Raw genomic sequence first — 26,482 nt, forward strand, 5'->3', positions numbered from 1 at the left:
GTGGAGGTGGTGTGGACAACATAGAGGGGAACAAGTAATGGGTGAAGCTGGTTCCTGGGTGATGAGGTCACAGGCAGTCAAGCTAGCCACGTTCAGTGGTCGAAAGGTGAAGTGTTCAGGACCCAGGAAGGGAGAGGGTTATGAAGGAATTAAATTGGGACATTGCAGGAATGAAGAAATAAATTGGCTTATGTTTTCCTATGCTTTAAAGACAAACAACTAGGAAAAAGAACATGCTTTTAACTGAGGGAATACCTACAACACTGAAGTTCAAGAGAAAAAAATTTAACACTACATCCAGCATCTAATAACTTGTTTATTTAAGATGTACAGAAGAACAGAAAAACAAGACAGCAAGGAAACCCTGTAATAAATTAGTGGAGTAGCCATGACCCCCTCTCCTGTCTCTGTTGGGGAGGGAAGCCTTTCATTTATTTCAGGCTGAGCATATCGCACAACAAAAGACCTGTCGTAGGCCGTTAACGTTAGCCGGCCAGGCGAGCGAATCCTTGCAGTAAACATTGAAGAATTAGCTTCCAGCGATCCAGCTACTCAGGGGCAAGAGAATGTGTGTGTGTGGAGGCAACATCACACACAATGGAGTCGCAGCGTATTTGTCTAGCTCCTCTGCTAGAATCTAATAAAGTTGTTTACAAGCATATGTTGAATAAAGACACACAATACAATCCTCGTTAGCCTCCCAACCCCACCCCAGGCAGGCCCATTCACTCTTTCTCTCCAACAAGATAAAGCAACCCTGCTCTATAGAATTTACCATTTAGGGTGGATAATTGATTTCTTTTTCTAGATCAGGGAGGCTGAACCAGCACGACATAAAGACTAGGTGGGGAGAAACTCTCTTTTCACACATTTTCCTCAAAAGTATTAGTTCAGGAATCAGGATTCTATCTGCAGGTGACAGAAGGCATGCTGAGAAACTGTTCCTGTCTGTTTAAGGCTTTGTATGACAGCACAGCCTTTTAATGTAGCCGCAAGAGGACATAAGCCAGTATCTTAATGGGCCGGTCCCAAAACCTGGATAAATACAGAGGGTTGCATCAGGAAGGGCATCCGGCGTAAAACTTTTGCCAAATCAAACATGCAAATCAAACCTATGACTTCCATACCGGATCAGTCGAGGCCCGGGTTAACAACGATCGCCATCGGGGCTGTTGACGTACAGGGTAATGGTGGAAATTGGACTACTGTTGGTCGAAGAAGGAGAGGAGGAAAGTGTGTTCGTAGGAAGAGAAGAGGAACGCCAAGAGTATAGGACTGAGAGTAGGGACGTTGAATGTTGGAACAATGACAGGAAAAGGTAGAGAGTTGGTTGACATGATGCAGAGGAGGAAGGTAGACATATTGTGTGTACAGGAGACCAGGTGGAAAGGTAGCAAGGCCAGAAGCTCAGGAGCAGGGTTCAAGTTGTTCTATCATGGTTTAGATAGGAAGAGAAATGGAGTAGGAGTTATCTTGAAGGAGGAGTTAAGAATGTCCTGGAGGTAAAAAAGAGTGTTAGATAGAGTGATGAGTCTGAAGCTAGAAATAGAAGGTGTGATGTTGAATGTTGTTAGTGGGTATGCTCCACAGGTGGGATGTGAGCTGGAGAAGGAAAAATTCTGGTTGGACTTGGATGAAGTGATGCAGAGCATACCTAGAAGTGAGAGAGGTGTCATTGGTGCTGACTCCAATGGACATGTTGGTGCAGGAAACAGAGGTGATGAGGATGTGGTGGGCATGTTTGGTATCCAGGAGAGGAACGCAGAAGGACAGTTGGTAGTTGACATTGCAAAAAGGATGGAAATGGCTATATTGAATAATTTCTTCCAGAAGAGGCAGGAACATAGGGTGACCTATAAGAATGGAGGTAGGAGTACACAGGTAGACTACATCTTGTGTAGACGATGTAACCTGAAGGAGATAAGTGACTGCAAAGTAGTGGTAGGTGTGAGTGGAGCCAAACAGCACAGGGTGGTGGTGTGTAGGATGACTCCGGTGGTGAGGAAGATGAAGAGGGCAAAGGCAGAGCAGAGGACAAAATAGTGGAAGCTGAAAAAGGAGTGTTGCATGACTTTTAGGAAGGAGTAAAGATGAGCTCTGGGTGGTCAGGAGGTGCTTCCAGATGACTGGACAACTACAGCTAATGTGATCAGGAAGACAGGTAGGAGAGTATTTGGTGTGTCATCTGGAAGGAAAGTAGATAAGGAGACCTGGTGGTGGAATGAGGAGATACAGGAGTGAATACAGAGAAAGAGGTTAGTTAAGAAGAAGTGGGACACTGAGAGGACAGAGGGGAGTAGACAGGAGTACAGGGAGATGCAGCGTAAGGTGAAGGTAGAGGTAGCAAAGGCCAAACAAGGGGCTTATGATGACTTGTATGCTAGGGTGGACAGTAAGGACGGACAGACTGATCTATACAGGTTGGCAAGGCAGAGAGACAGAGATGGGAAGGACGTGCAGCAGGTTAGGGTGATTACAGATAGGGATGGAAGTCTATTGACAGGTGCCAGTAATGTGATGGGAAGATGGAAAGAGTACTTCGAAGAGTTGATGACCGTGGAAAATGTGAGAGAACAAAGACTAGAAGAGGTGGCTGTTGTGGACCAGGAAGTAGCAAAAATTTGCCAGGATGAAGTGAGGAGGGCATTGAAGAGGATGAAGAGTGGAAAGGCAATCGGTCCTGATGATATACCTGTAGAGATTTGGAAGTCTAGGAGAGGTGGCAGTAGAGTGTCTGACTGGGTTGTTCAACAGGATCTTAGATAGCGAGAAGATGCCTGAGGAGTGGAGAAGCGTGCTGGTGCCCATTTTTAAGAACAAGGGAGATGTGCAGAGTTGTGGCAACTACAGAGGAATAAAGCTGATGAGCCATACAATGAAGTAATGGGAAAGAGTAGTTGAAGCTAGACTAGGTATAGAAGTGAGCATTTGTGAGCAGCAGTATGGTTTCATGCCAAAAAAGAGTACTACAGATGCAGTTTTTGCTTTGAGGATGTTGATAGAGAAGTACAGAGGAGGCCAGACGGAGCTACATTGTGTTTGTGCAGATCTGGAGAAAGCTTATGACAGGTGCACAGAGAGGAACTGTGGTATAGTATGAGGAGGTCTGGAGTGGCAGAGAAGTATGTTAGAGCGGTGCAGGACATGTATGAGGACTGTAAGACAGTGGTGAGGGTGCTGTAGGTGTGACAGAGGAGTTCAAGATGGAGGTGGGACTCCATCAGGGATCAGCTTTGAGCCCCTTCTTGTTTGCTATGGTGATGAACAGACTGACAGACGAAGTTAGACAGGATTCTCCATGGACTATGATGTTTGCAGATGACATTGTGATGTGCAGTGAGAGCAGGGAACAGGTGGAGGAGAAGCTAGAGAGGTGGAGGTTTGTCCTGGAAAGGAGAAGAATGAAGGTTAGCTGCAGTAAGACAGAGTACATGTGTGTGAATGAGAGGGACCCAAGTGGAAGAGTGAGGTTACACTGTGAAGATATCAAAAAGGTGGAGGATTTTAAGTACTTAGGCTCAACAGTCCAGAGTGATGGAGAGTGTGGAAAAGAGGTGAAGAAGCGTGTACAGGCAGGATGGAACAGGTGGAGAAAAGTGTCAGGTGTGATGTGTGATAGAAGAGTTTCAGCCAAAATGAAAGGAAAGGTGTACAAAACTGTGGTGAGACCAACAATGTTGTTTAGTCTAGAGACAGTGTCACTGAGGAAAAGACAGGAGACAGAGCTGGAAGTAGCAGAGATGAAGATGCTGAGGTTCTCTTTGGGAGTGACCAGGAAGGACAGGATCAGGAATGAGTACATCAGAGAGACAGCACATGTTAGAGGTTTTGGAGATAAAGTCAGAGAGGCCAGACTGAGATGGTTTGGACATGTCCAGAGGAGAAATAGTGAATATATTGGTAAGAGGATACTGAGTTTTGAACTGCCAGGCAGGAGGCCCAGAGGAAGACCAAAGAGGAGGTTTATGGATGTAGTGAAAGAGGACATGAAGGTAGTTGGTGTGAGAGAAGATGATGCAGACGACAGGGTTAGATGGAGGCAACTGATTCACTGTGGCAACCCCTGAAGGGAAAAGCCGAAAGGAAAAGAAGAAGATAGCAGCACAGCCTTTTAATCTTGAGCTAGCCTGTTCTATGCACTTCATTCTGCAAGGAGATTGATTTTCTCAGAAATGTTTAGACACGTCTATGTACCCACCAGAAAATGCAATTGACAGGAGGCTAAAGAAAAAGTGCAGAACATTTTGTCTGTCCATTCAATATATGACAGCATTTTCACCCTATGATTGTAAATGATAAAGCTTCCTTTTGCTTGAGGCAACCCATAATCAAAACCCGAACAGCCTCTGTCCAAGGCATGGCAAAGGTAGAATCTCAGCCTTGTGTAAATGACTTCTGCGAATGACAGAATGATCCCTTATAATTAAATGTAACCCTAATCCAAACCTTATGAGGGATTTGCTAAATTAAGTAACAAGGGCTTCTGAAAAAAGCTGCCATTTTGGCCAGGTTTTGCAAATTCTCTTACATACAAACGTACATGTTCTACACAGTTTACGCTACAAGCCAGCTGGAAAAATATAAAAATGATATTATTTAAGAAAGAAAAATTTATTTCCAGATGTACATTTTTTGTGTTAGTTACAGTGTTTGTATAGGCCCCTGAAACACAACCACAGCACACAAGGGGCCTATAAGCATGTAATTAGATCACACAACATCAAACAGCACATGGGGAGGCAAAGTGACAGGCAGCACTTTCGGAGTGCGCCCCAATTGAGCTGCATATAAGGGGGACAGCGCCTTGCTGAAGGGTGCCTCGGCAGTGGTTGGGAGGTGAGCCAACACCTCCCATTGTCGGATCACACTCCGGGTGGATGGGCTGGAGCGGAAATCGATCCACCGATCTCTAATCCAAGGGCACATGCTGTACCGCTGAGCTACTGCCATCTTTATGCAGATTTAAATTCTACATAATTAGTATCATAAAAAATAAACAATATGTCAGATCTGACGTCTTACCAGTTCATGAAGTAAAAATACCAGCACATGTCATTTCAAACATGCAAGCATTCTATGAATGACACTATACTATAATGAAACTATACTATAATGACACTATACTATAATGACACTCTCTTGTGTCATTAGCTTAATCTGTATGCTACTACAGCCCCCATTATGGTGGTGGTCCTTATAACATCACCATAGCATACACAGCAGCTGAATGGCAAAGAAAAATGGATACGTCACTTTCTTGGGATCCACTCAAAATTCAACTTGAAAAATTCTTTTCATCCACTTATTTTACAAGCACTCACAGACATGTGCTTACTGCCAACAAAGTGCTGCATAGCTCGAAGATGTTCGAGTACAGGTATATATGAACCTGGAACAGGAAGATGTTTTAAAGCCCATGTGTCTAATTTGTGGCCCAGCTGAATCACCAAAATATTTATTGAGGGAAAAGCATTTATAATGTCATCAAGTTGATCTTTTCAGGTCAAAATATTGCAAGAGCAATAAATGTAGATACTATTTGACCTGCAACATTTGCTGTGTCTTAAATTTTGGCCCCTTGTGTGATCGAGTTTGACACCCCTGCTTTAGAGAAATGGGTTGGTGTGTTATTTCCAATGTGCATCTTATTTGGTGTTTAGATGTAGCTTTTGAGGTGCGTTCAAACTTTGGTAAGCAATAAATGTTGATTTTTGTTTGCACTTTTTCAGTAATGCAAAATCTGCCTAAAAGATATATTTAAAAAAACATGGTAGCATGGGTCATGTAGAACATATTAAGTACTGGGTCAGATTCTGATGGAGAGAAGAGTCCAGAATAGATTTTTTTCGAAATCTCTACGTAATGGCTGAGACATTTTCCCCATTTTGCAATGTTATAGAGGCTGTACAAAGACTTGAGGTACTCAAGGTGAATCTCATCCCCCCCCGGTGCTTTGCCACCAAAGAGTTTGGCAAGCAGCTCTGTGACTTCAGCTTGGGTGATAAACGAGTCCACCTCTGAGACCTCAGCCTCTGCTTCGTCGGTGTAAGACATGGTAGCGGGATGGAGGAGATCCTTAAATTATTCTTTTCACCGCCTGGCAATATCCTCAGTCAAGTTCAGCATCTCTCCACCTCTACTGTAAACAGTGTTGGCTGTGTACCACTTATCCCTCCTGAGGTGCCGAATGGTTTGCCAGAATTTCTTTGAGGCTAACTGACAGTCCTCGTCCCTGGCCTCCCCAAATTCTTCCCAGACCAGAGGATTTGCCTCTGCGACTACTTGGGCTGCAAGGGAGTTGAAGACCTCACTTCGGTTTCTGCCAGACGTTTGCAAAGACTCTCAAAACACGTTTGGACCTGCTGAGTCTTTCCGCACTCCTGCTCTGCCAGCAGATCCAGTTCACCAACAGGTGGTGATCGGTTGACAGGTCTGCCCCTCTCTTCAACCGAGTGTCCAAAACACGTGGTCGGAGATCTGATGATACAAAAACAAAGTCGATCATCGACCTCCGACCTAGGGTCTCCTGGTGCCATGTGCCCTTATGGACATCTTGTGCTTGAACAAGTGTTTGTTATGGACAACTAGCATAGAAGTCCAATAACAGAACACCATTGGTGTTCAAATCGGGGAGGCCATTCATCCCAATCACCCCTTTCCAGGTCTCACTGTCATTGCCCATGTGAGCATTAAAGTCCCCAAGAAGAACATTGAAATCCCCCAGTTAGTACCCCTCCCAGGGACTCCAAGACGGCCAGGTATTCCACACTGGTGTTTGGCCCATAGGCTGAAACAACACTGATACACCTGTCCCTGACCTGAAGGTGCAGGGATGTGACTCTCTCATTCACCGGGGCAAACTCCAACATATGGCGGCTGAGCTGTAGAGCTATAAGTAAGCCCACACCAGCCCGCCGCCTCTCAACTTGGGCAAAAACAGGAAAGTGAAGAGTCTGACTATATCCAGTTGATACCTCTCAACCTCCTTCACAAGCTCTGGGTCCTTTCCCCCCAGCAGGTGACATTCGACGTCCCTAGAGAAAGACCCTTTATCTGGGGATTTGGTTGTTCAGTCTCATGCAGTCGACTGCCACTCAATCCACACTGCACCCATCCCCTACTGTTTCCTTGGCGGGTGATGAGTCCATCGGAGGTTGGTTTCACGTCGTCCTTTTGGGCTGAGCTCGGCCGGACCCCGTGGGCAGTGGCCCGACCAACAGGCGCTAGCATACGAACCCCAACCCTAGGCCTGGCTCTAGTTGTTTTTTTTACCAGTTTCACCAAATCTGCCCTTTAAGAAACTTCTGTTAGGTGTTACAACTTCTTCTGTGGTGATTCATTGTAATCTAATCTAATCTAATCTAATGTAATTGTCTTAATCTTACTGAGAAGTACCAGATTCATAAATAATCTTAACTAATTAATCCTCCACCACCACACACACAGACACACACACAGACAACCACACAGACAACCACACACACAGACACACACAGACACACAGACACACAGACACACACACACACACACACACACACACACACACACACACACACACACACACACACACACACACACACACACACACACACACACACACACACACACACACACACACACACACACACACACACACACACACACACACACACACACACACACACATACACCTTACAGCAGGTACAGTTACAGCAGAATTCACTTGAGGTTGTGTTTTGTTGCCCTCTTTTTTTCTTCCTGTTTGGCCGCCACAATTACTCAAAAGTCCCTTCACAATACTCAACGTAATCTAATCTGCCAATATAGAACATAAATTAATAAATTAAAGTTTCAGAGCATGCTGCTTTGGTTTTGGACATACCTGTGACTTGCTGAAAAAAGCTTTGATGCCATTAAGAAATAATAACTCAGGTATTAATTTCAAAGAATACTGTATACGTATAATTCAGTTTCTATTAGTCATTTAAAAGCACAAAATCGTAATCTCAGATGTTACCATCACGTTTGAAACAAACCGACCAGAGCTCATTTTCCATCATTCAAGGGGGAGGTGGAGGTAAAATTTAAAAGAGTTGAAAGTGTTTTCATCATGAAATATGCTGGCCTGTGTTGGTGACCAGCAGGTCCTAACAAATGGTGTATGAGTCGATGCTGTTGAGACATTGTCAGGCAAAATGAGATAAAAAGTCGCAGGGAGTTTGTCCTTCAAACCTTGTTCACCAATTAGGAACAGAGGTTAAAAGATAGGCGTTAAAAACAGAATTGTATGTATGCATCACATCAGATTTGAGTGAACACCTGTGGTCTCAGCTGCTCGGTCCATCTGATTTTCTGTTTGAGCAGAAAACAGATTTTCTTCAGCAGGAAAGAATACTTCAAATGTAAATCTCTGCAAAGAAATGTTGTTTTTTCATGTGCACTTTTTCAAAGACAGGATGCCAACATATCAGGGATAAATCTAACACATGTGGTGATAAAACCGAAAATTACTCAAAAGATATTATTTGGCTGATGAATGATTGAAGAGACTAGTGTTTTCCACAGATGTTTACTCTAAAATTGAAATTTCTAACTCCCTAGTTACAGTTTTTGCATTTTTATCCTTTTGTTCATATTGATTTCAAAGTAAAAATAGATACACTTTGTAACAGAACTGGATCTAACTTTGACAACAGATTTAGATAAGTGTCTGACTTGAGTGAAAAGATAACAATGAGATTTAATCACGGTTCCCCTGCAATTTTAACAAGGCAGGATTCTTTGGGTGTAGCAAGTGGAAAAGAGTTTGAAAATAACAATGCTGGTGACAGGAAAATTATTTTGTTTGTTGCAAAAATGATACATGGAGCTGTAGTGGAAATATTTCAGCAGTATTCTGGAGGATATGCCACCTGATCAAAAAAACCCCAAAACAATGGTACGTATGTCAGTCAGTCATCTTCAGATTACCACTGCTATATCCACCGCAGCGTGTCACGTATGTTTTTAGTTTAATTCCATTAAGGTTAATATGCAGCTCTGTAGCAGAACACAGTCCTCACATTTGTGAAAGCAGTATGTGGTTACATGTGCATTAGTATCTATTGATGTGGTCTGTCAGTTGAGGTGGAATCTCTGAGGAATTTATTATTGTGCTACGCTAACTCTATCCTGACACTGTGACGCGGTGGTTTATTTTCTATTTATAAAAACAAAAAAAGCTCACACCTCTGCTATGATGATTCGTTTCCTACAGATGCTCTATCACATAAAATCAATAATTCTACAACAGCTTGACTTATACGTATATCTCTATCTTCACAGTTTCTATATGCATGTAAAAAGCCTATGCCTAACTGATACATTTATGAGGAGCAGGTGATCAAGAAGTCAGCATCCATCATAGCAGATAGCTACCACCCACCAAATTTTGAATATAAACTCTTGCCTTCTGACCAGAGGTTTGAGGCCCCTGGAACTAAAACCAACAGGCTTAAATTGTCATTTGTACCTGTCATTTATACCTGCTGTGTTAAGAATTGCCCAGCTTTGGAATGGAAACTAATTTTGAGGGATAATATAACTATTCTTTTTGTAGACCATTTTACATCTGCTTGGATGTCTCAAAAGATGTATGAGAACCAGTAAAACTTACGAACACACAGGTTTCCACTTTCATAAAACCCTGGGCAGCACTGAGAGCGTCGCCGGTACATTGTCCGCACACCTCTTCTGTATGCTGTCTTGTAGCTGATCCTTCACACACAGACACACACAACAGTGATAACAATATCAACATTAAATCAAGTGGAATTATCGGTTAAGTTGAATTAAATACTTGAGATACTTCTAAGATTTGATTACCATAACATTTTACATTTTTGTGTTGCATGAAAGTTGATGAATATTTCAGGTGTCAATGCATATAACTGTGTGCTAGAAAGAAAGAAAGAATAATTTCATTAATTCCTTTCATTCATTTTATTTCAAGAATCAATAAAAAATAAAAAAGCATTGAATGAGGAGATGTGTCCAAATTTGACTCGTAGAGAATGTACGTCCCTAAAATCATTTAAAGGTATCTCTCTGATATATTGGAAAGATGTGAATAAAATTTAGTTAGTGGTACACAATTTTTATTCAATTTTGGCCTGGAATAAGTCATCTAAAACAAACCAAAAGGAATAAAAATAAATATAACTTTTAACTGTGAAAATTAAAAGAACACAAAGGTAAAATTCCTAAATACTAAAAAAAACCCCACAATTTCAGTTCCTAATTGTTGTGTGTCAAAGGATTTGTGAAAAATACTGTTAGAGTTATTCTATAATGATACACAACCACAGATTGGATCCATTTCTTTATGGCCCAAGTATAGGTTTATGGCGAGTGGAAGAAAATTGCGAAAATAAGTACCAAGAAGTTCTTGTGAAGTTAAAGTAATACTTGAGAAATATGATCTAAAAGAAGTGAGTGAACCTCAGCCTTCAGTCTTGAGCAAAGGATAGTATGCTCTACCCACTTCATAAAGACGAGCTACTCTTAAACATTTAAGGGAGTCTCTCCCACTCATTCAAGGACGCTGATGTTGTCTGACATTTCAGCTTTAGATCAATGACTCAGCTCTAAGCTGGAGAAGCTAAGCTGGTGGCTATAAAGCTTAATGTGGTCATTAAAGTCAACGCGCTGCCAGTTGCTCATCAAAAAAACCCTCAAAAAAATAAAAAAACACATAAGGTGAAGCTCAAGTGCCAGAATTGAGCTGTAGACACTAGTGAGCGGTTGCCTCTGGGTTTCAGCAACAACACTGTCTAGTACAAGATTTAAAGGGTTTTACATACTGTATAAAAAGAATATAGATCAGTCAAATATCTACTTTCAGGTTCTTGTTTAAACCATACATACAAAACCTTTTGTGTGATCTGAATTTTATTGAGATAAAGAGAAGAAAATTAACAAGCATGACAGACACAAGTCTATTAATTACATACATTTTAACAATAGATAAAAAAAGTTCATTTATTAATTTATTTACTCTCTCTGAGGTGTCAGTTTTGATTTAACATTTGCATTTGCTGCAGTAAATAAGGAAAGAGACAATTTTATTTATGTTTCATGGTATAGTATTTGTAATGCTGTACTCAGTGGTGTTAAAAAAACATTGTGCACTTTCTTGATACCAAATTATACCAGAGCAGTAGACAGAGAAGCCCAGTTATACCACAATATAAACCACAATACTTTTCCCACAGTGCACTGGTGTCATGCTCGGGGTGTCCCCTGCCTCTTGCCCGTAAGTCAGCTGAGTTGGGCTCCAGCAACCCCCGCAACCCGCCACGAGCGGGGCAAATGGTAGATGATGAATAAATGCATTTAATTTTTAACTGACTCTAAACTGCATGGTCTTACAAATGAAAACACAGGCATGCTTATGTTGTTGGTGACCTCTGACCTTTTCAAATAACCCACAGCCATTTATGCACAGACTGCTCAGTTATGAACACAGGCTTTTGTTTATAATTGATAGTTGGAGGATCACGGTACTCACACGAATGTGTAGAAATGTCTTTGTTTTTATAGTGAATAATAGTGTTGAACGCTGTCTATAAAAATTATTCTCCATTTTCTGCCACTTGTTGTTTACTGTAGAAAATCAAACGTATTTCAATTTCTTTGAACAAAATGAACAATCTGAATGTGCAAAATTGGGTTTTGAGATATTTACATTTTTTTCTGACATTTCATGGGCTGACTTTATTGAAAAAAACAAGAGACTAAAAAATATTTTAACAATATTTATTTTAAATGGTGTTGGTATTTGAGTCCATACCTGTGTCTGGTGCATTTGAACCAGTTGAGGATGTCGGTGCAGCGGGTGTAATAGACCTGATCGAAAGGATGAGCGTAAGACTCCTGCACAGTCACTGCATAGCTAGAGTTGCAGAGGAGACAATCACAGATGAACAGGTTGACTAGAAACTGAATAAACAATTCAATATATCATAGGACACCTGACATCACATTCAAGATTGCTTTCAATTACTGACAAGACTTAAATGCAATCTGATTTCAATTAATCTCATTAATCTAATTTTTTCTGATATCACAAATCACCATTCTAATTCAACTCATGACGTCTCATTGCTTTCATCTCCCCTCACCTCATCTCATATCATCTCATCTGATTGTATTGTATCTCATCTTATCTCGCAAAGTTACATTATTTCCACTGTACGTCAACAAGCGAGGTAGACTCCAGCATGTCCAAGCTATTTTTAAATCTCTAATATTGATTTTTCAGAGCTTTCTTTTTATTTTACATCTTTTCTTTTTTAAGGATCCTGACAGATCTTTGGATGTCTTTGTATTTGTCTGCCATTTAATGTAGTGTTGTACTGACTGACAAGAAGAATTTGTTCTCCTTCGATTTGAATAGGTTACTGAGTCTAACCTATAGCAAACACTGAAAACTGTAATAGTCATGAGAAGTTATATTCATTTCCACAATTCCTACTGATTAAAGAGTATTGATCAGAGCATCTGCACTCTGTGCTACTCTCATCAGAAATGACATTGTGTTTTTACTTAGCATAGCACTGGGTGGTGAGACCACTCAAGTACTCACATTACCATCGTTCTAAATTTATGTCCCCATCGTGTCCCCAGGAGTAAACCTCTTCCCTTTTGCTTTTGATTATTGGCAAACGCTCAGTCTTGATTTGTGGAGGAGAGTCCATTAGTTCGCTGCCACACAGAGTGGTGTTATTTCACTGTGAATATAGGACGAGATGAGATGGAGTTGGCGAACTGACCTTTCCCAGTGGCTACACACATTGGGGTCATCCGGGTTGAGGGGTGACACCAGACAAATGAAGCTGAACAGGTTGAGCCACAGCAGGGCTTGTGGGGAAATCCCATCATCCCTCATTTTCCTCTTCCCTCTGTCCTTGGAGAAGCAAAGACATAATTGAGAACAAGATTTCACCTTTGAAAGGATGACGTGTTGTATGCGTGAACCAATGGCACAAGAAATATCACTAAATTAATTATGCGAATAGATGCAAATGCAAATAAAAAACTGAGAACAAACACCAAAATCAAAACAAAAAACACGCGAGGGAAACTTTTAAGGTGAAAAAACCCCAAAAGAATCCAATTCCATCAAAGTTTTCATGACAAAAAGCGCAAGTTGTTTTTTTCCCCCTGATCTTTCATTATCTCATCACTAGATTGGACTAAAGTAAATCTACATAATGTCATCACAACTTAACCCACTTTTTCTGGGTACAGCGGTAAAAGGTAACATTTTATTTAAAGGTAACATCAATACTTTGATAATTGGAATTTGGTAAAACGAGCATGATTGACTCTTCTGAAGGAAGCGATTTGAGTGTGTTTTCAAGCAGTACTGGTCTGAGGGAAGCTTCCTGAGTCCATGTGGCATTTGAAGCTGTAGGTATGATGCTGAATCTCTTTCAGCTACAGATCAAACAGCACCAGGTGGTGAAGATGCTGTGGTAAATTTAATTTATTTTAATGTCTTTGCAGATATTCCTTGTGGTTTGTGTCACAACTTCTAACCCCTTTCAAATATGAACTTATGATGTCAAGTTGGGAATCTTGTATGGAAATTGCCATTGACAGCATAGTTTTCCCCCATAATGTAACTCCTTGGCTAAGGGAACAACAATAAAAAAATCCACAGAATGACCCAAATATCCAAAACTTTATTGACTGCACCTTTACCATAACATTGATTATAAATTTGTTCATTAAGTTTGGAGCAAACCTCTAAGACTGACACATCAAACCAAACGTTGGTAAAAACATGACCTCCTTCTGCCTCCTATTGCAAATGACTCTTTTGATTGTTTGCTCTTTTAGACACCAGAAGATAAAGAACCTTGAAAGAATTTCCATTACTCTATTCTTTAAATAATTTTCAACAAATAAAACTGTTTCTAAAGCAAGCATGAAAGCAAAGCAAGCCTGTACTTAGGGCAAATTCTTCCTCTTTTGCATCAATGACTTTCTCAACAAAAAAGGTTAGCATAAAATAATTTGCATAACTGTTTAATATGTGGCTAGTCATTGAGTAGGTGTAAATTGGTAGGTGAAAAATGTAATTAGTGTGATTCACAAAAAAAGATCTTGAATAGGAAACTAAAGAGGTAAAACTAATAGCAGCAATTTTGAAAACACCAGGCAGGAAGTGTCACAGTCGGTGATACAAAAAGTAACAGAGGCAGCAATGCTACTTGGGTGTAAATTTGGAGATTTTTGGACATGTGAACAATAACACCTGATTCATGAGGAAACAGATCGTCTGCTTGGGGTGACCCACAGTTATTTTCTGAAGCACACAGGGATGCTGGTTGAACACACGTCAGAAGAAAAGAGAGCGTTTCACAGTTGAAATTTTCTGTACTTTATGCAAATAAAATAGCAGGGCATGCATGCACTGCTGAGAATGCCAATCAGGAAACATGGCTCTGCAAGCAAGAACTCAATGTGGGGTTGCGTGTCTGACACAACAAAACTTGTTTCCACAGATATCAAACATTGCTTTATATAAATGTTAGCTAGAACAGAAAGAAATCTACAGGGGAACAGTCTTCACTGATGGTCCTCTTGAACTTGAAAAGAATTCATCCTCACATTGATAACCTTGATAACCTGATCTTCTTAGATATTATTATTACTGATCAACACAACAATAATAATCAGCTATAAACAGATCTTTTTTATATATATACAAGCAAGAATACCAAACAGCATCAGAAGACAAATTCTTCCAAAGAGGCCTGTATATCTTCAAGCTGTTTACACAACGAATGCATCCCTGGAGTGTTGTTGGCGGCATCTATGTGCAGGGCAGTGACACAAGACAGCGAAGCGAACTGACTCCTCATGCTATCGGTCATTCCGGCGGCATGCACACTGACAGCACTGGTGAATCATGGTGATGATGAATAAACTCCTGAGTGACAGAGGTGGCAAGAGCCACATTCTATGTCTAGTACTCTACCGTGAAAATATCATGTATGCAGACAATCTTGGAAATGTCCTCATTAAGTGTTACATGAATGACACTGTAAGGACAAGTCATGGATGCTGTTTGTTTTTCCTACAGATGTGTGGTATATGATGACAGGTTCCAGACAGGCACCATGAAGGTGAAGTGGCAAGCATCGACAGCCATGATGAGTTTACCGACAGGTAAACTGCTCTATCTGTCTATGTCTGTCTGTTTGTGTGTCTGTCTGTGTGTCTGTCTATAATCCATCCATCCATCCATCATGGTAATAATGATTACACAATAAATACGTGGGGTAACTATCATGCCAACATAAAACAGCATTTAAAAAGGAAATGCATGCATTATAATTCTTGTATTATTCTTCAGATATTCAGATGTGTTAAAATTGACTGTTTTTTAACATTAGAAATATGGAGTAAAATGAAACTCCAGCAGAGACAGAGAGACAGGCAGTTTTGACATGAGTTGATCATAAATGACAGTAAAAAGAGAATTTTGTGTGGATTGAAATGAGCCCAATTTAATAATTAAGTAAAATATACACTGTAAGATAGACTGACTTGAGTACTGACTTCAATCATGGGGTTGACGGCTGGTTCAGAAAGCATAGCCATGACTGTTCTTCTTAAGAACACTGAAGAAAGCTGGACTGTCCCAACAAATGCTGATGCCTTTCCATCAGATCATTCTGTATCTCTGTGTTGTACCTCAGCTGCACAGCAGTTGATATCAAGCTTCAGAGGATGGACTTCCAGCCCATGATGACATCCACAGCTCATTCAGCTTTGTTAAAACTACTGCACATATATCGATGCCATCTTGCTATCCTTGGCATGTATTCTACTTTGAAATCCTGCTACTACTTTTTCCAATAGCATCAATTGCCTGTACGTCCTGCCCAGAAAATATGCTGAAAGGAAGCTTAGTATTGTGAAGCAAAGGCTGGAAGCAAGAAAATACTTAGCTTGTCGTATTAATTCAAAGGTAGATTATGATCACACATCCCTTCCAGAATTAAGTAGGAGTCAGGGCCCAATCTTAGAAGTGCTTTTAAAAGTTTAGTCACCGACTTGGACAGCTAAGTCTCACAAAATTATCTGCACACAACACGCTAACTCATTGCATGTAGTAGCAAAGAGATGGTCAGATCCTACCCTAAGACGTAATTCCACATTCAAGATACGGTAAATGTTAACACTCTATAGAATATGCTTTTGATGTGATAGTAACAGTTGGTGAACAGTGACAAGGCTGTCACTATTTAGAGGTTAGATCCAAACATGATTACAGCTAAGACTAATTTAAAAATATCATATAAGATGACAAAAAGAACATCCAGAATGGGTGTATGTTGTGCAGCAGAATATATAGAATTTCAGAACCAGAATCCTTTTTTGATCCCCTTGTGGAAATTGCTTTTTGTTATAGTCACTCTTTTGTAGAACATAAAGACAAATAAGAGTAAGAATAGATCATTTAGAATGAAGAACAAAAAGACCAGTGCCATAGTGAGGCATTGTACAGTTTTCCTACAGTATGTCCCTTTATCCCCCTTATGTCCACAACCATTTCCTTCATCTTTGTCACATTGAGCTGGAGGTGGTTTTCGACATTCCACATTTAAAGCTTTATCTGCTTTTGGGGATCACTGCTCTTGTTGCTTCCTGTAAAAACCTTGGGATTATACCTCCTCTTCGTAAAAAACAGCAGAAATGTTAACAAACAGCTAGTAAGATATTTGTAACATTACAAAAACTGTATTATCTAACATCAACCTAATACAATCAATTCATCTAATTTAAAAGCCACTAAAGCTCGACAAAAATGTGATGGAAACCCCCCCCCCCCAAACAAATACAAAACACAAAAAACAAGAGACGACAAGGATTTACAATTAGCTCAGACTGAATATGACATTAACCAAATAGTATTTTGGAAAACACTGACGAATGTCTTCAGTTCTCAAAGGGTTTTAAGTGGTCTCCAACCAAGGAAATTAATTTTACATTGAATTCAAATGGAGAGAATCAGTTTACCTTGTGCAAAGCTCAGTGTGATGAATATTAATCTGTTGTGACATTGGACTTTATCACAAAAAAAGGGCCAGAATCTCAGGGTGCCTGTGTTCAATTCAGGGGACGTGTACAGTAAGAATATATAGAATTACCATAATCACACACATATACATGTATTTCTGTGCAATGTTTTTTATAGATTAAATCTTGCCTCAAATAATACTTTGACTACATTGTAAGTATTCTTTTGCTATAATTATCCCCAAATGTTGCACAACATCTTAGTCATCACCTTCTAGTTAGATTCACCTGAGGCCCCCAAAACAGCAGAGAATCCACTTCTTGAAATTAATTCAGTTTTAGCACACAGGTTGGTTCGTCTATCTGACTTTGCTTGGGATTAAAGTGAGAGATAATTCTGAGCCATCATATTTTCAGTCACATGTGGTTTTACCTAAACTCTGCCGTGTTTTGTCACTGCAGTTTATGAAGTAAGGAGACTATAAAGTGTTTGGACGCGATCTGAATGTAGACTCGGTCTTCATTGGGTGCTGTTTCTCATAAACAGCAACTCACAGAGACAGAAAATCAATAAAAACACAGTTATTGTTAGTCAGACATTATTTCCCTGGTCCTGATGGATGTCTCAACATCAGGATTGTTCTGTGTAGAGCTGAGTGACAGTGAGTTTAGACAGAGCAGCCATGATATGGTGCAGATACTGGCATTATGAGGTTATTGGGGGAAGAGGCTGACATGACTGAAACAGAGACAGTCTGAAATATAGACAGAGATGCTCATTAAAGCGGCTCTGTTAAAACAGGAAACAAATCAGTAATCTCTTGTATTTAGAAATACCAGTTCCTCCTTTCTCAGATAATATGCCCTAGATTACCCTTTAGAGAAGTACTGATGCTTTAGATTGACTGCTATTAGACCACCAGTTAAGAACACTATGATATCAAAATGGGATCAAATGCTTCTTGTTAATGCATTTACACTCTATTGATATGATTAAATCAGCGTGGATCCTGGAGGCAGCAGTGGCTCAGTGGTAGAGCGGACGCCTTATGTCCAGACATTGGCGGTTCGATTCCCGCTGACAGTGGGAGTTGTCAGCTCACCTTCCAGTCACTGCCGAGGTGTCCCTGAGCAAGCCCCCCCCCCCCCCCTAGGTTGCTCATTTGGGGCACACCCTGAAGTTGTGACCCATCACTCTGCCTCCCCTTTAATGACTGTTGTTATTAATTGCATGCCTACAGGCCCCACACACAAACACACATATATATATACACACACACACACACACACACACACACACACACACACACTTGTACAAAGTTGAGTCTAAAGACAATTTCCCCACTGAGGGATAACCCTAACCCTAACTGTGTCCAGACCAAAATACAAATTCAATAAATAAATTGGTGTTAGGGTTAAACAAATTGTTAATATTTCATATTTTTATTTAGATTATATAAATATATTTATATAAATTTAAATTTAAATTAAATTTGCATGAAATCGTTTGATGCCAGATATTCATTCACTTATTTTATTCATCCATCTTCTAAACCCGCTTCGTCCACTGCTGTGGGTCATGGAGCCTATCCCAGCCAACTGGGGGAGTGAGAAAGGGGACACTCCAGGCGGAGTGTCCACACGGAGAGAACCCACACAGACACAAGGGGAACATGCCGGTTCCACACAGAGCAGGGCTCGAACCCAGAGCCGTCGTGCTGTGTGGCGACACTGCTACCCACTATACCACGACTACGCCCTGACTCGTCCTACTCTTTAGGTTTCTTGGACTTCCTTGTGATTTTTTTCTTGTTTCCTGGATTTTGACTGTATGTCTTTTCTTTGCCTGATCTTCTGACAACCTTTTGTAGGATTATAACTGTTAAAACTATATATATATGGACTTCTCTCTTGGTGTACTGTATTTAGATCCAAACCACTGACAGATGGTTCTGTTTGTATAATTCTATTCTATGTGAAAAGATACTAGTTTTTTTGAGGAATTGAACACTTATTGTGAGCTATTGTGTCTTAAACTGGAAAATGGTAGGAATTGTTTTGATGCAACATATTCTGTCTGATTTTTAAACGTATTCTCAATATTTTTAGTTTAATATCTTCACAAATTTCAATCGTAGTTTGAGTGGTGAACTCCTCAGTAACTGCTGAAAATGTCATCACTGTATTTGAGCTCTGCTTCCCGCCTAATGTGGTATTTATGGATCTTTTATTAATCATTTTTAGCCTTTGGTCACACCTTTGTAACGGTAAGTGGCAGAAATATGCTGATGTCTGTATTGTCAGCAACTATTCAATGAGAAGACAAAGTCAAAGCAGACAGTCTTGTGTAAGTAGTTCAGTTCAGATTTCAGACCACTGCGTTATTTTGCGTCATCAATGAATGTTGAGTTATTGTGCAGATGAAGTTGCGTGTCAGTAAAAGCATGACTTCACACTGCAAGGTCGTTTTTGATTCAAGTTGCTGTGGGAGTTCTTCATAGTTTGTTTAAAGAGGGCAAAAATCCAGGTATTTCATGTAAATAATAAAAAAAAAGTATTGCAGCTACAGAGGAGATCATAGACAAGATATCACAGGTCCAACAGTCGACTTATCGAACAAACATTGTTCCCTGTAATAACATACATGCATAGCACAATGGAAATATCTGTCACTTGGGTGAAGGTCATCAGCCCCACAGTTTAATGCATGTTGATGTTGCCTTTTTCTCACAGCGTTCACATCCACAGCCTCTGCAGCCACGCAGACCTTTAATATGTGACACAAAGCTTCATTGACCAACACACTCCCTGTGGCCAATACTAAGCTCCCCCTGATGGAGAGTTACAGTTTGCTGACGGTAGAAACAGTGAGCAGTCGATCTCCTCAGTGGTCTCTGAGGGCTCTTTGGTAATCTAAACCCAAAACTGATGGCAAAGCAGCAAATTTCACAATGACTGAGCCAGCTTAACAAGCCTGTCAAAAACAATCAAATACAACTACAAATGTGTTCAGTGAGTCTTAATTGTTCAAACCTTATAGTATTGGTGACTTAACATGTCTTGTGAACAGCTGAACCACAGTTTATGTGTTTCAATAAACAAAGTGATTAAATGGGTCTTTAAAAACAAATACTGCCCTACCTCTTAGAAGACGGATCTACCTTCAAACACTTAAACAATTTCTCAAGAGAACATGTGCATCCAATCAGTCAAACAACCCTACACATGTCTGTCTAGTTTGTTTGACCCTTTCTTCACCCCTCCATTAAGTTTTCTGGAAAACCATTTAATACTTTTTGCATAATCCTGTTTATAAGTAAACCAACAAATAAACATATGTGGGTGAAAACAACCTCATTGGCAGAGATAACAACAGGACAAGCACATTTCTAATTTCTCTATTCATTATCCAGACGCTGAGCTTTTTAACAGCAATAAATGACAAAACTTAATGTAAACAGAATATTCACTTCAAAGCAAAAATGTGTGAACCAGATTTCACAGTAATCCATCCAGCTACCCAGATGCAAAAAACCCCACAAATTTGAAACTCAGAAAGGCACAAATTAAACTAGAACCAATGCAGTCACAGACTGCAACATCCCACAACACGCCTGAATCCAAAATTTACCCTGACCTACTTGCATAGGTTGAAGATCAAAGCTGGAGTTCTGACCTACTGTCATTGATCAAACACTAGCTTTGATCTATGGTCTTACTCACACTGGCCTTCTCCCTCGTATTTCTATGTTATTCTGTTCCTGAGTGTATAAAAGTTTAAATTTGACCTTGATCTACTTTTCTCAAGGTCAAGGTCAGCATCACATTTTCATCCCCTTTGCCGCCTGAGTAATGTGCTTTTTGTTTCATCTTTCTTTCTGCAACGGTTGCAGATATTGCAAAGATATTTGGTGGACAAACGAACAGACAGACGAACGAACACACAAACGCTGACAATTACAATACATGACCGCTCTGAAGTGGGATGTAATCACTAAAGAGATCAGTGATCCTCCTCTGGAGATATTTGTTGAAATTGTTCAGTTAATTTTGGTCAAAGTGACAAAGTACTACTGCCACTACCGGGTATAAACCTCCATGCATACCTTCTCTAAGAATAAACAATCTAAGAAAATGAAAGAAAATTTCTAAAAATGTTACAAAAATCACAAAGAAATACTTGGATATTCCCCGTCCTTCAGATCTGCTTTTTTGCCCCATCTCTCCACAAAGGTGTCTGAGTATCATTTCATAGTTGTTGCTTGAGTTTGAAATAACTCAAAATAACAGTATTTGGTTAGAGAGAGAGAGAGAGAGAGAGAGAGAGAGAGAGAGAGAGAGAGAGAGAGAGAGAGAGAGAGAGAGAGAGAGAGAGGTTCAAGAAATAGTGTCACTGAGCAAATTATTATAGGTTGTGTGCTGGACCTGAGGGGACTGGTCCAGACTGGAGATGGAGACGGATTAGTTGAAAAGACTGCTGTGTGTGTTTGTTCAAGTAAAGTCTATTGAGAAAAAGTCATCTGGGATGTTAGATGTTAGTGAGAGAACCTGCACTGATAACAGTGAGGATGACTATAACAACCTGATGATGACTATAAACAAAAACAGTAATTGTAGTAACTGTAATTATAGAGACATTTTTAGAATAAACATCTTCACTGCAGGTTTGCATGGGCGCACTATTGACACATGCAATATACACAAGCAGTCGTTCATATGCTGATGGAGGTTCTGGGGTGTAATGTCAGTGAGCCATCTTGTCTTCTCTCTTTCTCTGTGCAACGTCTTTAAGATCCACACAACTGGCAAAGCACCAATCTGTAAAATCACCCTAATCCTCCCATTCACCCTTCATCTCATCCTGATCAATGGTCACCTATGGGTGAACAGGGAGCAGAGGAAGGAGGGAAGGTATCGACAGTCATGGAGCCCAGTCGATAAATTGATCGCTCTAGTCCCTTCTATCTTTAAGACACACTACTTTTGTTGATTAAGGGCTTTTTGTCTTTCAATGCAGATTGTTTTCAAATATTAGCTCTTATTAAACTTGCAAAACAGGCTCAACAGCAGCTTAGAAAACTTTGCAGGTCATAAAAGTGAGAACTTTATTAGAATGCATGGCTCTGATGTGTCGATAATATGCTAAAGAATAACTGTAGTTGTCATCTATCTTTTCTAAAAGTCAAATTCAGTGAAAAGACCAGTAGGGCATTCAGTAATCATATGTAAGGCTCTCCTTCACTTCCCTTTATAATTAATATTATACAGCTTCATGTGTCACACGTGTGACCTCTTAACAAATAATATTGAAAAGTCTAAGGGTAGTGCAAGATTTCAGATGGAAAACATTTCTGTCTCAGATTAGAGTTCATCTGGTGGTAGATTTTAAAGCCCAATGAGATGAAAGTTTGGTGCAGGAAAAGGCCAACGATTGATTAATTGGCCATGACCGCACCACCTCCTCCAGAGAGAAAATAAGCAATCTTTGCCTTTAATTACAAATGAGGTAAATGTTGAACACATAATAAATACCTAATTGAATCGATCAATAACGTTTGCCTGAAGTAATAAAAACCTGATATCTACTGTAAACGAGGATCAAATCATGCAACTCCAGGTAAACAAATGCATTTAAAAATGTACCACTGCATTCGTCTGAAAATTTGCTTGGGCGGTTTGTGATGTATAAAGAAAAAAAAATCCCCATTTTGTGTTGGTGATGAACTTTAAATGATTGTTTTGATTTAATAACGAATTAAAAAAGCCAGCAAACAAGGGAGAGGAAAACAACACATTGAATGTGTTCCCCATCAACACTGACGCCAGCATTATCTTCCTCCTCATGAACTGGCACAAGATCCGGATGATGTCACCCTGTTGACCCACTCTTCAGCCAGAACTGCTGCATCTATAGAGAATGTGCTGCTGTCATTCATTTTCTAGGTTGAGCCAAAACTTTAGGCTGAGCCTAAACTGCCTTTACTTACCACTCTGATATTGTTACTTAATGGTGTGATCCCTGTCACGCTGCCTCAGTTGTGTGGATCTGCAGATGTCATTTTCTTTCCTCAGTCATAATGCCTTTTTCTGGACATGAGTTAGTAACCAGTCAAGTGTTACCAAATCTCATACGATGATAACTATGACAATGCCTGCGCTACATACAGATAACTCATTTTAAATTTGAGGAAGGATTTATCAAATTCAGCCAAAAGTAAGCATATTGTTTTGAACTCATTTTGTGGTGATTAATAATCAAAGGGGAATACTGATCAAATCAATTAAAAAACATAGAACTAGGCCCAATTTTTATTTATTGAGCTATTATTAGTGTAGTTCTGATAGCAATGTAAAGAGTCTTGTTGGCACTGATTAATCCTCCAAAGTAACAAAGTAATTTCCTCTCCACCAGACCGTTCAACAACACATCATGAAATATCCATTGAAATGATTGCTGACTAATGGTGAGTAAGAAAATAACAATGGTTTAAAATAGGACAAAATAGAAACAAAGATATGAAGGAAAAAAATGTTAATGTTAGTGTGTGGTTGGTACTATGCAAAGGTTTTTTGTATCAAAACCTCACTGAACGTGACAACTAGTGCTCCTTTTGGGGGAAAAGAACAATTGGCTCTGACATTCAGGTCATTGGCCAATGGGTATAACTAAAAACATAAAAGTTATAGTAACAAAAACACACACACACACACACACACACACACACACACACACACACACACACACACACACACACACACACAGCAGTTCACCTCATTTTTTTTAAAGTCATACATCAAAAAACAAAAGTGTTAATGTGGACTATTTTAACTGACGCATGGATATACATGTGGAGCCCTGGTGAATATTTGTTGAAGCAATGGAGCATATAAAACTAGACACATGTCTCTATTTGTCTTTCTTTGAAGACTGTATTTGAAGGTCAAAAATGTTTCAGTAACTGTTACAGAACTATAATTTCAAAATCTCCTCCAAATGTCACAAAAAATTGAAGTCTTCTTTTCTGGCTGCGAAGGGTCCATGTGTTGGACCCTTTACACTGGTTTTAACCCAGGATAGAGGAGACATGACAACAGCAGCTGATGATGTGTCATGCAGAGAACATTTGGGATGCATACATTCTCTATGAGTGCATCTATTTCTATTTGAATTCCATTAGTTGTGAAATGAAATTCTTTGCCTGTGTGAATTGACTGGGACAGGGATCACACTCATGTTTTCCAGTCATTTCGATCGGTGAGTGCAGTAATAAGAGACGCTGGCTAGTTTACCACGGAACCAATCATGGGGCAAAACGACACAGTGCTGGATGGTGATGATAATCATCACAAGTCAGACCATTACATCACTGTACAACCACGACACCCAGGGCAGCCGGTAGAGTAGATGCAGTTTTCCTGACATCCCTGATTTGGACATTAATGTCATTACAACTTTAAGACAGTTGTGTTGAAAAGTGCACCAAATAAAAACTGCTGTCTTTTACTGACTGGGATGCTTTCTTAATGTGTTAACACAAGAGACAACGGGGAATAATTCAAGATGCAAAATAAAGAATTTGTGGAGGGAGAATGCAAGCCACCTTGCCTCCTTTAACCCCTAATAGGGGTCCTGGGGACATTTTAACTTGAACTTAATGTAAAATTAGCCCCAGGAAAACCTAAGCTGTCCCTGTTTTGCTCTTCCCTCTTGGTATCAACAACAATGAGGTAATGGCTTTTTTAGGAGGAACACAAGAGAGAGCTGAGAAAGCATTTCTGCATCAGAGGACAGAGAAGCCTGGTGAGGACAGTGGGTGAGGGAAAAGCATCAATCACCCCTGTAAACATAACAAAACAGCACATTCTTTTAAAATAAAGCTAAATTTGAAGAAGCGTGTACAGGCAGGATGGTACGGGTGGAGAAAAGTGTCAGGTGTAATGTGTGATAGAAGAGTTTCAGCTAAAATGAAAGGAAAGATGTACAAAACTGTGGTGAGACCAGTGATGTTGTTTGGTCTAGAGACAGTGTCACTGAGGAAAAGACAGGAGACAGAGCTGGAGGTAGCAGAGATGAAGATGCTGAGGTTCTCTTTGGGAGTGACCAGGATGGATAGGATCAGGAATGAGTACATCAGAGGGACAGCAGATGTTAGAGGTTTTGGAGATAAAGTCAGAGAGGCCAGACTGAGATGGTTTGGACATGTCCAGAGGAGAGATAGTGAATATATTGGTAGAAGGATGCTGAGTTTTGAACTGCCAGGCAGGAGGCCTAGAGGAAGACCAAAGAGGAGGTTTATGGACGTATTGAAAGAGGACATGGAGGTAGTTGGTGTGAGAGAAGAGGATGCAGACGACAGGGTTAGATGGAGGCAATTGATTCGCTGTGGCGACCCCTGAAGGGAAAAGCCGAAAGCAAAAGAAGAAGAAGAAGAAGATAAGCAATATAACCTGCTTTCCATTCACAATATTCTGATAATGTAGAAAATTTAAAGGAAAACTGAGAGAATGTGTTCCGTATAGACAGAGAATGTTTAAAAACTGTTGTTGATGAGGTGTTGGATGTCGGAGGATGTTTACATCATCTAGGAACATAATGGACTTCCGAAAAAACACGATTTTGTTTGTGTGACTCACCATCATTTTCCTGTTTTGCCTGAAGTACAGAAACATTTCAAACTAAATGGGCTTCTTCCTTTCAGGCTCTCTGTTACTATTAGATTTGTAACCAGATAGGATTAATGATGAATTATATATAAATATCAATCTCTATTATTTTGATCAGTCTTAATGCCCTCAATCAAGCTAACAATTCACCTAGTGAAATCAATTGCTTCACTCTTAAATCAAATGTCAAATTTATTTAATGTTTTTTTTTCCCAGTGTGAGATGATTAATGAAGGTGAACAATGAGCTCTGCAATAACTCAATCAGAGAGGTGAGATTTTTAATTTTTCATCTACTGAGGCTATTTTTTAACTTGTTAGTGTTAATATCAGCAAAATCAAAACAATTCAAAAGCAAAGTCAATCTACTTACAAACAACACAATATATCACACTTTTATATTTAGTTGATAAAGTCATTAACATTTGTAGAGCAGATGCATCATCAGATGACCCCAGTTATTAAAACAATTAGAACTGGCCAAGGTAAGTATGCAAAGACTTAAAACAATTGTTCCTGGTGAAGTAAAGGATTAAACAGCATCCCGCTGAGGTTGATCTCCCTCCCCTTTAAACACAATACAAGAAAACAAAAGTTTATTTCCAGAAAAAGTAGGACTAGTGAATTAAGCACAAGCCATTTGGATCATGTGCAGAATAATTGATGACATGGACATACACATGTCTCTGAAGATGTGGGCAGTATGGTTTGACCTTTTCACAGTTTTATAACTTATTGTAAAAATAAGCCCAAGGAAAGGAAGA

General features: G+C 39.9%; 1 protein-coding gene across 2 annotated transcripts in view; it reads right to left on the bottom strand.

The window, feature by feature from the left end:
• LOC137593600 (multiple epidermal growth factor-like domains protein 11) overlaps positions 1 to 26,482 on the bottom strand; it is a 118,736-nt gene that overhangs the window by 78,718 nt on the left and 13,536 nt on the right. For both annotated transcript variants that reach the window (XM_068312481.1, XM_068312472.1), the window contains exons 2-4: positions 12,792 to 12,920; positions 11,810 to 11,911; positions 9,635 to 9,735 (exon numbers count right to left, since the gene is read on the bottom strand). In XM_068312481.1, coding sequence (XP_068168582.1) covers positions 9,635 to 9,735; positions 11,810 to 11,911; positions 12,792 to 12,907 — 319 coding nt within the window. In that variant the 5' untranslated portion in view covers positions 12,908 to 12,920. The remainder of the gene's footprint in view (positions 1 to 9,634; positions 9,736 to 11,809; positions 11,912 to 12,791; positions 12,921 to 26,482) is intronic.

The sequence above is a fragment of the Antennarius striatus genome, chromosome 1 (assembly GCF_040054535.1).
Source record: "Antennarius striatus isolate MH-2024 chromosome 1, ASM4005453v1, whole genome shotgun sequence".
In the NCBI taxonomy this organism is placed as follows: Eukaryota; Metazoa; Chordata; class Actinopteri; order Lophiiformes; family Antennariidae; genus Antennarius; species Antennarius striatus.